We start from the raw sequence: 13857 nt of genomic DNA on the forward strand, positions 1-13857 counted from the left end.
CTGCCATGTTGACTGGGCAAGTGCACCCACTTGCCAGTGCCTAAACCTGCATATTAGTCACCCCTATGGTAGGCCCAAGGGCAGGGTGCATTGTAGGTAAAAGGTAGGACAAGCCCTGATGTGTGTGGCATGTCCGAATAGTGAATTACAGCCATTTTCATTTTTCACTATTGCAAGGCCTCCTGTTCCCCATAGGCCAGAATGGGCAGTTTGATTATTACATCTTATAATCCTAACTGACTCAGGGAACAAGGTATAAATTCAAATTTACTATGCCTGAACTCAGAATGATCAAATGCATCTTTTAGTTAAGTTGGTTTTAACATTCTGTGTTTGAAAATACCACTTTTAGAAAGAAGGTATTTTCTTGTCTAACCATCCAAGCCTGCCTCTGCTAGGTTGTGTATTCTTTGTCTGGAGTTTGAGTGACAGGGGCAGGGGGATTCCAGGAGCCAGGGTGAGTCAGCACAGGGCTGAATAGAGAGATCTGCATGCAGATGGGAGGGAGGAGTTGCACCTGGGACCCGAATAGGGCTGTGCCTTCCCTCCACAATGCTGGCTCCACCTCCTGTGGTGCGTCTGATGTCCCTGCCCTGCACTGTGAAAGGAAAGAAGGAGTCATGTAAACAAAGTGCTCCAGGACTGACCAGAACTGGTTTGGAGTAGGCAAAGGCCTCTCTGCCTTCAGAGAACAAAGAAAATATGAGTATAAATACTGGGGCCCAGACCCCAAGACTTTAGATCACTTTTGGGAAACAAGAAGAAACCTTTGCTGAGGAGAGGAACCAGAGAGACTGAGGAGAGACTATCCCTAAGCGTGAAGGATTAGCCTGCAGTGGTTGCCTCACTGCCAAAGAGAGGAGAAAGGACTTTGTACTACTTTCATTCAACTTGTGAAGTATCTTCAAGGGCTTGAGATAGAGCTTGCCTCCTGCTGAAGTCTCAGGGACAACAGACTTCACCCACCAGCTCCCCAAGAGTTCTTTGGAAGTGCCTGCAGTTGTGTTGGGCTTTCGGAGGGACTGCGTGTCGCAAGGAGCTGGAAGCGCGACGCACGAAGAAGAAGCGTGTTGCCGAACTGCCGCTGTCGCTTCACAACGTGAAAGCGCCTCGCATCGCCGGAGAAGAGGATCGACGTCGCACCAGACGCCGCCGCATCATCAGAGAAGCGTGTCGCTGCCGCAGCCGCTGTCGTCGCATCGCTGGGAAAGCGTGTCGCCTCTGCAGTTGTCACATCGTTGCCGAAGCGCTTCGCATCGCCGGAGAAGAGGATCTACGTTGCATCAGACGCCGCCACATCACCGGGAAGCGTGTCGCAGGGCCTGTCGCGGCTCAGAAGAATCGTTAAGTCGCCGCATGGCCATCGGGCGTGCACGCATCGTGTCGCATCAAGGAGAAGACGCCATTTTTGTTTCATTGCACCGGATCTTCATCTCATCACAGCGTTGCGGGCCCCATCGCCACGGAAGCACAGTAAGAAACCAACGCATCACCTCCCCACGCCTAGAAGAACCGACGCATCCCCTACACATCAGTAGAGACCGGACACAGCACCGTTCTTGCGTGTAAGGAACCGACGCATCACCTTCCCTGCAACACTTTCTTTGTATAGCGTTACGCATCCAAAGGTACCTTGAACTTAAAGTGTCGCATTTACCATCTTAAGTGAACTAAGCTATTTCTACCATTTTTAAAATACAGTATTGTGGATTTTTGTCGTTTGTGGTCTTGTGTTAAGTCTATACATAAAAATACTTATTTTTTTATTACAACTTGTGTGGTGTCCATCTGTAGTGTTGTCAATGGGTTACTGTATGTGTTCACAAATGCTTTACACACTGCCTCTGAGATAATGAGCTTGCGCAGGGCTGAGCTGGCAATCTGGTACAGTGATGTGCCACATTTCTTGCAATGGTGGGTACCAGGAATAAAGTCTGTTTTGGAGTTGTGTGCAATGAAAACTCCTCTATTTTCTTAAAGATGTGCTAAATACTTGATAGGGTCCACCGGTGGAGTTTCCTATACTGCAGGCACTATATAGTAGAGCAAATTCAACCTGCGAATTGTGCACCAAATGTATCGCTTTCTCCCTAAGTCTGTAGATTTCTCATTACCAGAAATACATGAACGGAAGGTGGATGCAAGCACAGGCTAGGCTAGAGCGGTTCTTACTAGGAAGGTGTCCCTGCCCTCCCACCACGATCCACTTATCCAGTCAGCCACTAATTATCACCACTCACACAGCTGACTTTAACCGACTATTCTCCTTGGGAGCCTTCTGCATGTTTATCTCATTTTCGGTTGTTAGAGGCGCAAAATGGGGAGGGAGTATGTCAGAGTTATTAAGAACAGCCAGCACATCTGCTCTTCATCGAAAGAACGGTCCGTGCTCTGTGTAAAATATAAGTGTTTGGGTCAAACGTTTGTTCTAGGAGTCTGTCGCCTGGGCTGCCTATTACCAAGGGTACCCAGGCTTGATTCTACCTCCCACCCCTTTCTTCTAACACCTTAAACTTCTTGTCTCTCTCTCGCACCCTTCCCACTTCTTTCAAATTCCCGCTTTCTCCCTTTGCTACTATTTACCTGTGTTTCTCATGCTTCTTTCTCCCTGTTTTATGCATGTCTCTTGATCTGGGTCCATGCTCTGATTCCCAGGCCGAATAGGAGTTCCAGTGCCCACCATCTGCAACTCAAATTAAGTACTAAGAGCAGGAGCTGACTGTGTGAAAAGTGGACATGTTCTTGCACTTTCAATATGATGTTTTTTCTTTTATTTAAAGATGCTTAAACTTGTTGTTCAGTGGGCTGGACTGGGTTGCCCAGCATGTCAAGCATCTACACCTCACGTGGCACGTTGAATTGCATTATTTATTTAGAGCAGTGGTTCTTAACCTTTTAACTTCTGAGGACCCCACACTTAATCATTATTGGAATTCTAGATACCCCCACTAAATCATTACTGAAAGCCGAGGACCCCATCCTAGGCATTTTCAATGATTTGAATGACATAGCAATAAACAAACAATACAGAAAGAGCATTCATCAAACAAATAAACAAATGATGAAATACAATATTTAATTGACAAGCAAATATAAAAAAATAAAATTTTAATAGGAAGGTTGGAGTGTGTATAAGTTCAACTGAAGCACTCATGTGCCATACAATATTCTGTTTGATGCACTTGCAATGCTCCCACAAATTAATCTGAGGATGCATACTTAATATATAGCCTCCAATTTCAAATTCATTCTCAGTTAAAGAACGTTTTAAAAATTTCAGTTGTAAATTTGGCTTTTTTAGTTATGTACGATTTATGAATTTGCTAATATCAGTTGAGCCTGCATAGGCTTCGTGGGCCTCCAAGGGTCCCCTGACCACAGGTTAAGAATCACTGATTTAGAGCAGACATAATACTGACGACCCCTTAGGGCTCGCCTTTCTCTTGAGCTAGTTTGGGCTTTTTAGCCGGCACCACTAGGCACATTCTTGAGTTTTTAGTCCTTCTCTTTAAATTCTAAGCATGCGCTCAAAAACCAAGCATGCAAAGTTCAGCTAGACAGAAAGTCAGCACTGGCTACAAGTATGACAGGAAGGAATAACGCATCTCCAGTTTGTATTCTCATACATTATCAGCACTAAACATGCGCAATAAATTATCACAAGAAATATTTTTTTTACCCTGTGCTTCATTGGGATAACAAAAAGTGACGCCTTCCTCATGCCATTTCATTACTTAGGGTTAAGGTGTTAAGGTTCTTGCCCCCTAAACACCATTTAGTTAATTGGCTCATAAAATTATTCATGCCTATCGAGCCGGATTTCCAATTTCTGTGGCTGCCAATTTTGGCATATAGTTGGTACCTTTACCCTGTTTTATTTATTTCTGCATATTGGCAACAATAAGCCCCCACACACATGTATGTGAAAAACAGAAAACATTCTCAGATAAAAACACACATTTTTTACAAAGAAAAAAAACGTAAGTGGGCGTTTTCACTTATTATTTATGTGGCGTGTATATTTTTGGGGATTTATGCGTTTTGGAGCTTCAGCAACAGAAAACCAGTACAGAGGTGGAGTTGTGCTCTGAGGAAAGAATTATGGGCCCGATTCACAGAACTAACTTAAGACAAAATCCTAAACTTACTACCATTTTCGTATTCACAGAAGGCACTTACTCATTTTGGTATTCACAGAAGACACTTACTCATTTCGGTATTCACAGAAGTTTGTAGTCCTAAGTTTAGGACTCCTAAATGCCTTCTGTGAATACCGAAAGTCTTAAAATTAGGATTTTTCTCAGTTTAGGAGTCCTAAAGTTAGGACTCCTAACTTTACTACTACTAAACTGAGAAAAATCCTAATTTTAAGGCTTTCGGTAGTCGCAGAAGGCATTTAGGAGTCCTAAAGTTAGGAGTCCTAACTTTACTACTACTAAATTGAGAAAAATCCTAACTTTAAGACTTTCGGTATTCACAGAAGGCATTTAGGAGTCCTAAACTTAGGACTACAAACTTCTGTGAATACCGAAATGAGTAAGTGTCTTCTGTGAATACCAAAATGAGTAAGTGCCTTCTGTGAACACGAAAATGGTAGTAAGTTTAGGATTTTGTCTTAAGTTAGTTCTGTGAATCGGGCCCATTATATTTATTTTAAAGAAACTACTATTTTGAATTTGTTTGCGGAAAACACCCTCAAATTGGTCAGGTGAGGGTTATTAAAGACCTGGACTGGACCAGAGGAACGTTTTATGCTGTGCCTCTGTTATAAATTTCATTCTTGCATGCAGGTTTTCCGCTACTCCCTCTCTCTAATTCCTATCCATCTTTATCTTCCTCGTCTACTCTTCCCTCTTTCTGTCTTCCTAACAAACTCTCTCCTTCTGCTTCTTTCTCTCTCGTCTTCCTCATCCCTCTCTCCTTCTTGTTAGGTTTCTCTCAATCTTATCCTCTCTCGTGCACTCTCTTTTTCCGATCTTCTTTCCCTGCCCTCTTATTCCTTCATCTCTCTCTCTCTCTTTCTGACTCTCTATAATAATGCTCTTGTTCATTTACAACCCTCGCTTTTTTGCCCACTTTCTTCTCACACTTTCATAGATTTCTTTAATTTTGCTAATATATGTGCCCCCTTAACATTACCTCTTTCAGAGCTTCCATCTTTCTTCTCTTGTCTTCTCTATTTTTTATTACTAAGATTGCCTTACCATTTAGTTCTCACATGTTCTCTTTTTTTCTTTGACAAACACCAGTTCACATTTTGTTTCTAAGTCAGTTTTCACTTTCTCTCCTTTACTCTTTTTCTATTTCACATTGGTTTCCAGGTATTTTCACCTTTCCCATATATTCATTTCTCGCAGTTTCGCACATTCTCTGTCGCCCTTTCTCTTCTTCCTCTTTCTCTCCTCTATTTATCTCTTTCCACTCTTCCTCTCACCATTTTTCCTCTCTGCTTTTTCCGTAGTCTTTACCACTCAGACTAGTACCACACAGACACGTATTTGTACCTTTACCACACAGTACTTTACAACACAAGTAAGTATTTTATTCAAATAGCATACTTTTATCGAATTTCTTAAGTGACTTTAGGGTTAAGGGATGGGTAGATGTAAAGAGAGGTAAGGGTGACTTGAGGGTTCGGGGTGGGTAGAGGTAAAAGGGGGGAAGGTGTGTTGAGGGTTCAGGGCTGGGCAATGGTAAAGGGAGTTGAGGATAACTTGAGGGTTCAAGGGTGGGTAGAGGAAAAGGCAGGTGAGGGTGATGAGGAATTGAGATGGGTAGAGGTAAAGGGAGGTAAGGGTGACTTGAGGGTTCTGAGGATGGTAGAGGTGCAGGGAGGTAAGGGTGACAAGGTTCGGGGATGTGAAGAGGTAAATGGAGGTGAGAGTGACTTGGAGGTGAGGATAACATGAGTGTTTGGAGGATGGGTAGAAGTAAAAGGAGGTATGGGAGACTTGAGAGGTAAGGAGTGGGTAGAGGTAAAGGGAGGTGAGGGTGACTTTAGAGCTCAGGGGTGGGCTGTGGTAATAGGAAGATAGAGTAACTTGAGGGCTCAAAGGTGGGTAGAGGTAAAGGGAGGTGAAGGTGACTTGAGGGTTCAGGGATGGGTTGATGTAAAGGGAGGTGAAGGTGACTTGAGGGTTCAGGGGTGGGGAAAGGTAAAGGGTAGTAAAGGTGACTTGAAAGCTCTGTGGTGGGTAGATGTAAAGGGAGGGGGGATTTTTGGGCCCAGGGATGGGTAGAGGTAAAGGGAGGGGAGGGTGATTTGAGGGTTCAGGGGTGGGCAGAGGTAAAGGGAGGTGAGGATGACTTGAGGTTTCAGGAGTGGGTAGATCAAAGGGCGTTGAAGGTTACTTGAGAGCTCAGGCGTGGTTAGAGGAAAAGGGAGGTGAGGGTGCTTGAGGGTTCAGGGGTGGGCAGAGGTAAAAGGAGGTCAGGGTGACTTGATTTTATGAATATTATGATATGGCCTGTCCTTGTACGGTAAGGCCTGTCATTTTGTATTTTGGTATGGAGTGTTATTGTATGGTATGGCCTGTTATGTATAGCATGGTATAACATAGTGTGATGGTATGGACTGTTATTGTATTGTATGGTATAGCCTGGCCTATTATTCTATAGTATGGTATGGTATTTTATGGTCTGGTTGGTTATTGTATAATATTGTATGCTATGGTCTAGTATTGTATAGTATAGTATGGTATGATGTGGTATGTCATGGCCTGTTACTGTATTGTCTATAATGGTACGTGTATGGTATGGCATGTTATTGAGGTGTACAATCTATGAACTGCTAACAGCATTCATAAACAGGCATTTAGGCAAGCAGCGATATCACCAGGTGGTCCAATTTAAAAACGTAACTTATGTAGCCCCGCGCAAATTGGGTAGGAAGGTGGCATTACAGAATATGCAACCAAAACCAAGAAGAGTGATAAATAAAAGTTTTGAAAAATCTGAAAAGCAAACATGGAGCGAAGGGAGCGACGAGCCCATGACAAAAAACAAAAAAAACAAAGGGGCATAAAAGCAGCTAAAACACAAGATAGAGCGGCATAGGAGCATGTAAAAATAACATACAAACAAACAATATATACAAAAAATTATCAGAATAGGAGTACAAGCAGTGTGGAAGAACACTAATAAGAAATCAATCAGTACTTGGTCCTTGCTCTAGGGAAGAAGACAAAAACACGGAGAGGAAGTGAAGCTTCATGCGCAGACATGCGTTCACAAATGAAAAGAAAGGAAATAAAAGTGACAATGAAGCCAAACAATGGTAAATGATGGGCCGGCTAAAAGCCCCTTTTTAGAGGGTTTTGTTTGGAAACCCAGATTGCCTCAAGTGACACAGCATGGGTGCTGTCTTAGGAGGGATCTAGCAAGGATTGGTAATGCATTTATTTCGCCTATGTAATGAATAAAGAGCCTTTTTCATCACACAGATAACACGGGAGTGGAGAGGATGTGGCGCACAGGCAAGAGCTGCTGACTCGAGAGCTGAGGATCCTGGTTCGAGTCTCAGCGGCACCGCTATGCAAATCACTTAATCTCTCCGGGTGATAAATTGTTATATAAATATGCTGCAAGAGTAAAAGGCAAAACTTAATAAAAATATAGCTTCACCAAAGCAGATGTTAACAGTATTTCGGCAGCGGGAACCTGATGAGAAGCCGACAAGGAACAAGCATTGGTAAATGCAGGAAAATATGCTACTGCCAATAGAAATAGAGGAAAGGTAAGTGGCATGAACAGGAACCAATGAGAAGCCAGGAAAGAGAGGAGGCTGGAGGTAAATCCCTTTTAAGTTTATATTAAAAACAATAGATTTCCCATGTACATTGCAAGCGCTGTGCAGGCGAAACCTAAAGATGAATGTGACTTGGTGTAATGTAACTGGTGCTCATGTAAAGCGCTCCAATACAAGTTTGAATAAAACTGCAAAATAAATAATGCATGTATGCAAAGGATGCTTAATGGAGCAGAGGCATGTTTCAGTGATAGAGAAGGCAGTCCAACCTTTGCTTGGGTTGTGCTTTTGTGGAGTGGACGATTCATGACACAAAGATCATAACTAGTTTAAGGCAGTGTTTATGGGTAAGGGACTGAATGCCATGTGAGTTAAAATCTACATGTGAGTCAAGGATTCACATTCATGCAACTGGCCAGGAGGATAAAATGGAAACAGTGCAAGATGTGTCTTTCTGTGGGATGTGTTACATTGTTTGCTGTATCAGAAATGAAGAGCATTTGCAGCATTTTAGTGGTTCAGTGAATTTACTTCAACAGGGTACTGCAGTTTACCACGTTTTCTGACACAATTCCACAGTTTGTATGGCAAAGTGTGCAAGGTCGAATTCAAATTGGCTAAAGTATTGGAGGTGAAACTGGATGGAACCAACCACTTGATAATCTTGCTCTTCCGGGGATACAGTGGAGCTAAGGGGTGTGATGGGCTAAAGAGTAGGACATTGCACTTGTGATCAATAGTAATAATCAGAGATTTTTGATCAGCAGTCTAAAAAAAACGGAGAAGGAACAAATCTTTTAGAACACGCCAGAAACGAGTCTGAACGTGAATCTTACCATTGCATCTTCAAGCAGCAACAATCTGTATTTATTTAACATAGCTTGCGTCTTTTGAAGAAGGTGAGATGCAACACATTCAAATTCATTGTCCACTAGAAAGACAAAGAGAGAATGGTACTTTAAAATTCGGGGCATTTTTTTAAAAAAACACAAGATTATTTCAAATTGATCAAACGTTATAACAAGGTTCTCAAATGTTGGGGTTTGCTATACAAAGTGCCATTTGAATCTTCACTCATGACCCGCCCAACAGAATTAGAACAAACTATAAGGAAAAACAAACCTGGTCCAGCTTGAATCTGATTTGTTTGTTTAAAGGTTGTACAGTAGTTTTTGAGATAATCACAACGGGGGTGTTGTCAACATAAGTGGTCAGTTTGTTTGTGAACTGGTTCCAAAACTGAAGTTAAATAGAATATGTGGATCACATGGGCTGGCTTGCTTTTGCCTCCTGTCGTAAATTTTGCAGTTCAGAAACTAGCACTCCCGGTGTACAAACCTTGATGTGGAAAATCTTATTAATTTCTGTCTACCTTTAGGTGTTAGGGTGCTAAAATTTACCCCATAACACGAGCTTGTATTATTTGTTTTTATCGTGTTTTTATGAACACTGCTAAATTAAAAGCACGCAGTGTCGGGACTCGGTGAGGCAAGGTGCAGAATGTGGGGCCTCACAGAATCATCACGGCTGCGCCCAAAGCACTGACAAGAGCCGCCAGTGAACTATCATCTGCTTTGGTCCTGCTCAACACGCACATAAAGTGAGTAGCAAAGGATGATGATCTCATCACACCCTAGTCTCATACCTAACACACAGCATGCCATGCCGCTTCCCCATCCATCCGTCCCCCGGAGCCTGCTTGGTACCACATTTAGATTTGCTCATGAACTTCTGGGTGCAGGGCATAGGCATCAACTGTGTTCTTTGCCATTCTCTCTCACCATAGACCACAGCCACTACCATCAGCTGTGGCCGACGAACTGTCATCACAGGTCCTTGTGTTCGGTAATTCCATACACCTACTTGTCCTGCCCCTAGAGAACAGTGTTTTATTAAAGCTTCAACTTCCAAACTGCAACATGTTTCTCCTCCATTTACTACAACCAAATAGTATAGCCCATTGTTTGACTTACTACTTTCGATAAAGATTTCCCGAGTTGAAAGAAAACACTTTTAGCAAGATAACTTCACAAAGATAGTTTTAAGCGGTAACAAAAGAAAACGTTTAGGAAATCCAACAGTTTAGGATTAGGGTAATCTTTTTTTAAAATTTCGACCATAACCCTTTATGTAGAAAGAGTATAGACAACATACAGACGTGTAGACAAACGGATATGGTATAGTATTAAAGCAGGCAAGGGTCCTTTTTAGGTAAGCAAAATGAGGGACAAGGGAATAAGACAAATCAGTTATCAACAGAAATATAAGGGCAAAGACAAAGAAATTAATGCCTACCATTACAAGTGGTGGCACTTTTTCAGTGGCTCCAGGGTGCAGCCCCCCTGCCACCTGTAAGGCCTCACGTTCTGCACCTTGCCTCTCCCAGACTTCCGACACTGAGCATTATTTATTTTAGCAGCGTTCATGAAGAACAAGTTACTTACCTTCAGTAATGCCTTATCTAGTAGAGACTCTATCTAGCCGCAAATTCCTTACCTTAGAATTATCCACAGGCATCAGACCAGATCTGGAACTTTTCTGTTCGCAGTACCCGCCAGTAGGTAGCGTCAATCGGTTCCACGTGATGTAGTCGGCGCCAGAGTAAAGTGCACAGTGCCTATATAGGCAGCATCCCAGGGCGCTGACATCAGTTTCTTTTTTGCTACTTTCCACACAAGCAGCGCGGAGCCACAAAGAACACTGACCATTGGTGTGGAAAACTAAGGCCCTGAAAGAAGAAAGTCCTATTCCTAGAAATCCATTTGCAGAGTGGGGAGGATTGGTGGTTCGGTAAGGAATCTGCAGCTAGATAGAGTGTCTACCAGATAAGGCATTAACGAAGGTACTTAACTACTTCATCTGATAGAGACTTCTAGTTTCAGATTCCTTACCTTAGAATAGATACCCAAGCATTACCTCCTCGCAGGTGGGTCTGCAAAACTGTTTCCCTCTAGAAAGTCCTGCAGGAACAAACAAGCAAAGTGCTCGTCCTGATGGAGCTAACTGTCTAGGCAGTAATGCTTTGTGAGCGTGTGTAGCGAAGCCCGAGTTGCTGCCTGGCAGATATCCAGGTCCGGAACTCCAAATGCTAATGCAGTGGTTGCAGCCGTAGCTCTGGTGGAATGAGGACGCACACCCTCAGGGGGTTGCTTCTTGGCTGATGTGTAGCATATATTAATGCAGAGCACGGTCCATTAGGAGATAGTCCGGTTCTGCATAGCCTTTCCCTTCTTCGCTCCAACTTACCCTATGAAGAGATGGTCGACCATCTGGAACTCTTTCATGCGGTTAAGGTAGAATGACAACGCTCTTTTTAGGTCCAGTCAGTAAAGTCGCTCCTATACCTTAGAGGGATGTGGCGGAGTGTAAAAGGTAGGCAGGGTGATGGACTAGCCTAGATGAAGAGGAGTTCAACTTTCGGCAGAAAGGAAGCTGAAGTGCAAATAACCATCTTGTCTGGGTAGATGTTCAGGTACGGACACGTGAATGATAAAGCCTGAAGCTCACTAACCCTCTGGGTAGATGTTATTGCCACTAGGAAGGCCGTCTTGATGGTAAGGAGCCTGAGAGGATAGTTGTGGCTCACTGAGCGCACATCTGAAATCTGAGGTCCCACTGAGGGATAATGAAGGGCAAAGGTCGAAACATGTGTTGCAAACATTTCAAAAACCTATTCACCACAGGTGATTTGAGCAAGGATAGCTGATCTCTCAACCGCAGGCAGGCTGAGATGACCAAAAGATAGTCCTTTAAGGTGCCCAAAGCAGAGCCCTGCTGGGCAAGAGAAAGGATAAAGAGAAGGACCTGAAAGAGGGGAGCAGAAAGAGGCCAACCTGTTTCCCTGCACACCATGCCACAAATATGCCCCAGCAGCAGGAGTACACAATCTTGTTAGAGTGGCACCTGGTTGCCAAGATAACATTGCAAACTTCCGGCAGAAGGTCTAAAGTTGACAACTATCACTGCTCAATCTCCACGCATGAAGGCGGAGTGTTGACAGGTTTGGGTGGAGCCCCCAGACCCTTCTGCTGCATCAGAAGATCCTCCCGAATGGGCAGCCTGATTGGAGGACTGATGGGCGTGCTTAACAACTTGGATACCAACCTCTCCGAACCCAGACCGGAGCCAGAAGTAAGACTTGGACCCAGTCGTGACTGATCTTCTTGAGAACTCTGGGCAGGAGTGGTATTGGCAAAACCGCTGACAGTACGCGTTGTTGGCGGTGGCAAACAGATCTAACCAAGGCTCTTCCCACTGATAAAAGAGACCTTGCACCACCTCTGGATGGAGACGCTACTCGTGATCCGCTAGGCATCTTCGGCTGAGTTTGTCCGCCCTAACGTTCAGAGAGCTCGCTAGGTGCTGAACCACTAGAGATATGTCCTGATGTTACAGCCATGTCCAGAGACATAGGGCCTATTGCAAATGGTCCACAACGTCACCCGCCCTGTTTGTTGCAGTACCACATGGTGGTGGTGTTGTCTGTGAACACCTGCTCTAACCTTCTCTTGATGGAGGGCATAAATGCTTTTAATGCCAGCTGGATTGCCGGGAGTTTCAGTAGGTCGATGTGGAGTCTGGATACCGCCAAAGACCAGAGGCCTCTGATCTTCACCTCTCCCAGATGGCCGCTCCATCCCAAGAGAGAGGCATCTGTCACCACTGTCAGATCTGATTGGGGAATGGAGAGGGGTCTGCTGTTGACCCAATCACGGTGTTAACCACCACTGCAGACCTTTTGCAGCCCCCTCTGAGATCTGGATTATGTCAGAGAGATTCCCCTGATGCTGCAGCCACTGGAACTTTAGGTCCCACTGCACAGCCAGCATATGCCAGCGGGCATTTGTCACAAGCAGCATGCAGGAGGCCATACGGCGAAGCAGACTCAGAGTCAGTCTCCTCGAAATCCAAGAGAGTGGCTGAAGAACAATTGTTACTTACCTGTAAACAGGTGGTTCTCCAGTATTGGTGTCTTTCATAGATTCACATGCTTGAATATTCCCCGTCGTCGGAGTGGGAGTCCCACGGTAAATAATATAGCAATATATACAGTCATAATATATACATATATATATATAAGTAATCATATAAAACAGAGATATAAGTAGGTGATAAACATCAAGAATGTCCCTATATGAAATCTCCATAGAGATACATGAAGAGAGAAAAAAGACATTCGCAGTCTATCTCTGTCATTATGTTGGTCCAAACTACAGCCAATCAGGCGTCAGCTCCCCTCTATGAACCTTCTCCTTAGAGCTCCTCACCTCAGATTTTCGTCGCACCAGAGTGACTTTAAAGTGTATGAGGAGAAGGGAGCCTCTGAAGGGAGGAGGGAGGGTCGCATGTGAATCTATGAAAGACACCAATACTGGAGAACCACCTGTTTACAGGTAAGTAACAATTGTTCTTCTCCAGTATTGGGGTGTCTTTCATAGATTCACATGCTTGAATATAGAATAGCTAGCAGTAATAATTACCATTGTTTCCATAATCATACGACAACTGAAATCGTAATGACAATCAACATCCTTATCTATATGATGTTATTCAAAGTCTATATAAGTGCAAATGACACCATTATTCAACGTAAAAGGAAACAATATGGAGGAGGGAAGGAAGAGGCTCACCTTATTTAAAAAGATTGCGAAGCACTGCCTGCCCAACTGCAGCATCCTCCTCGTTTAAAGTCGCCAAGCAGTAGTGTCTTGTAAAAGTATGCCTGCTTGACCATGTAGCTGCTCTGCAGATTTGATGTAAAGGCACTCCAGCAAATAATGCGGTTGAGGATGACATTGCTCTAGTGGAGTGAGCCCTCACTGGTGACTGCAAAGGCTTGTTCGCCTTTTGATGGCAGAAGGCGATGGCTGCTGAAACCCAACGTGCAATGGTTGGTTTTGTAACTGGACGCCCCTTGTGAAACCGTCCATAAGTTATGAAGAGTTGATCAGATTTTCGAAAAGAAGCTGTTCTGCCGATGTAGAACTTTAAACACCGTTTCACATCCAGGGAATGTAACTTTTGCTCCGCAGGCGTTTGAGGATTAGCAAAGAAAGTTTTTAAAATGACTGGTTCGTTAATATGAAAATCTGAAGGCACCTTCGGCAAGA

At 43.8% G+C, this 13857-nt stretch overlaps 1 protein-coding gene across 6 annotated transcripts in view; it reads right to left on the reverse strand.

Annotated features, from left to right (window-relative positions):
* BICRAL (BICRA like chromatin remodeling complex associated protein) overlaps positions 1-13857 on the reverse strand; it is an 834654-nt gene that overhangs the window by 253357 nt on the left and 567440 nt on the right. For all 6 annotated transcript variants that reach the window (XM_085612825.1, XM_085612820.1, XM_085612819.1 and 3 more), the window contains one exon: positions 8584-8678. In XM_085612825.1, the coding sequence (XP_085468951.1) occupies positions 8584-8678 (95 nt within the window). The remainder of the gene's footprint in view (positions 1-8583; positions 8679-13857) is intronic.

The sequence above is a fragment of the Triturus cristatus genome, chromosome 6 (genome assembly GCF_964204655.1).
Source record: "Triturus cristatus chromosome 6, aTriCri1.1, whole genome shotgun sequence".
Classification (NCBI taxonomy): domain Eukaryota; kingdom Metazoa; phylum Chordata; class Amphibia; order Caudata; family Salamandridae; genus Triturus; species Triturus cristatus.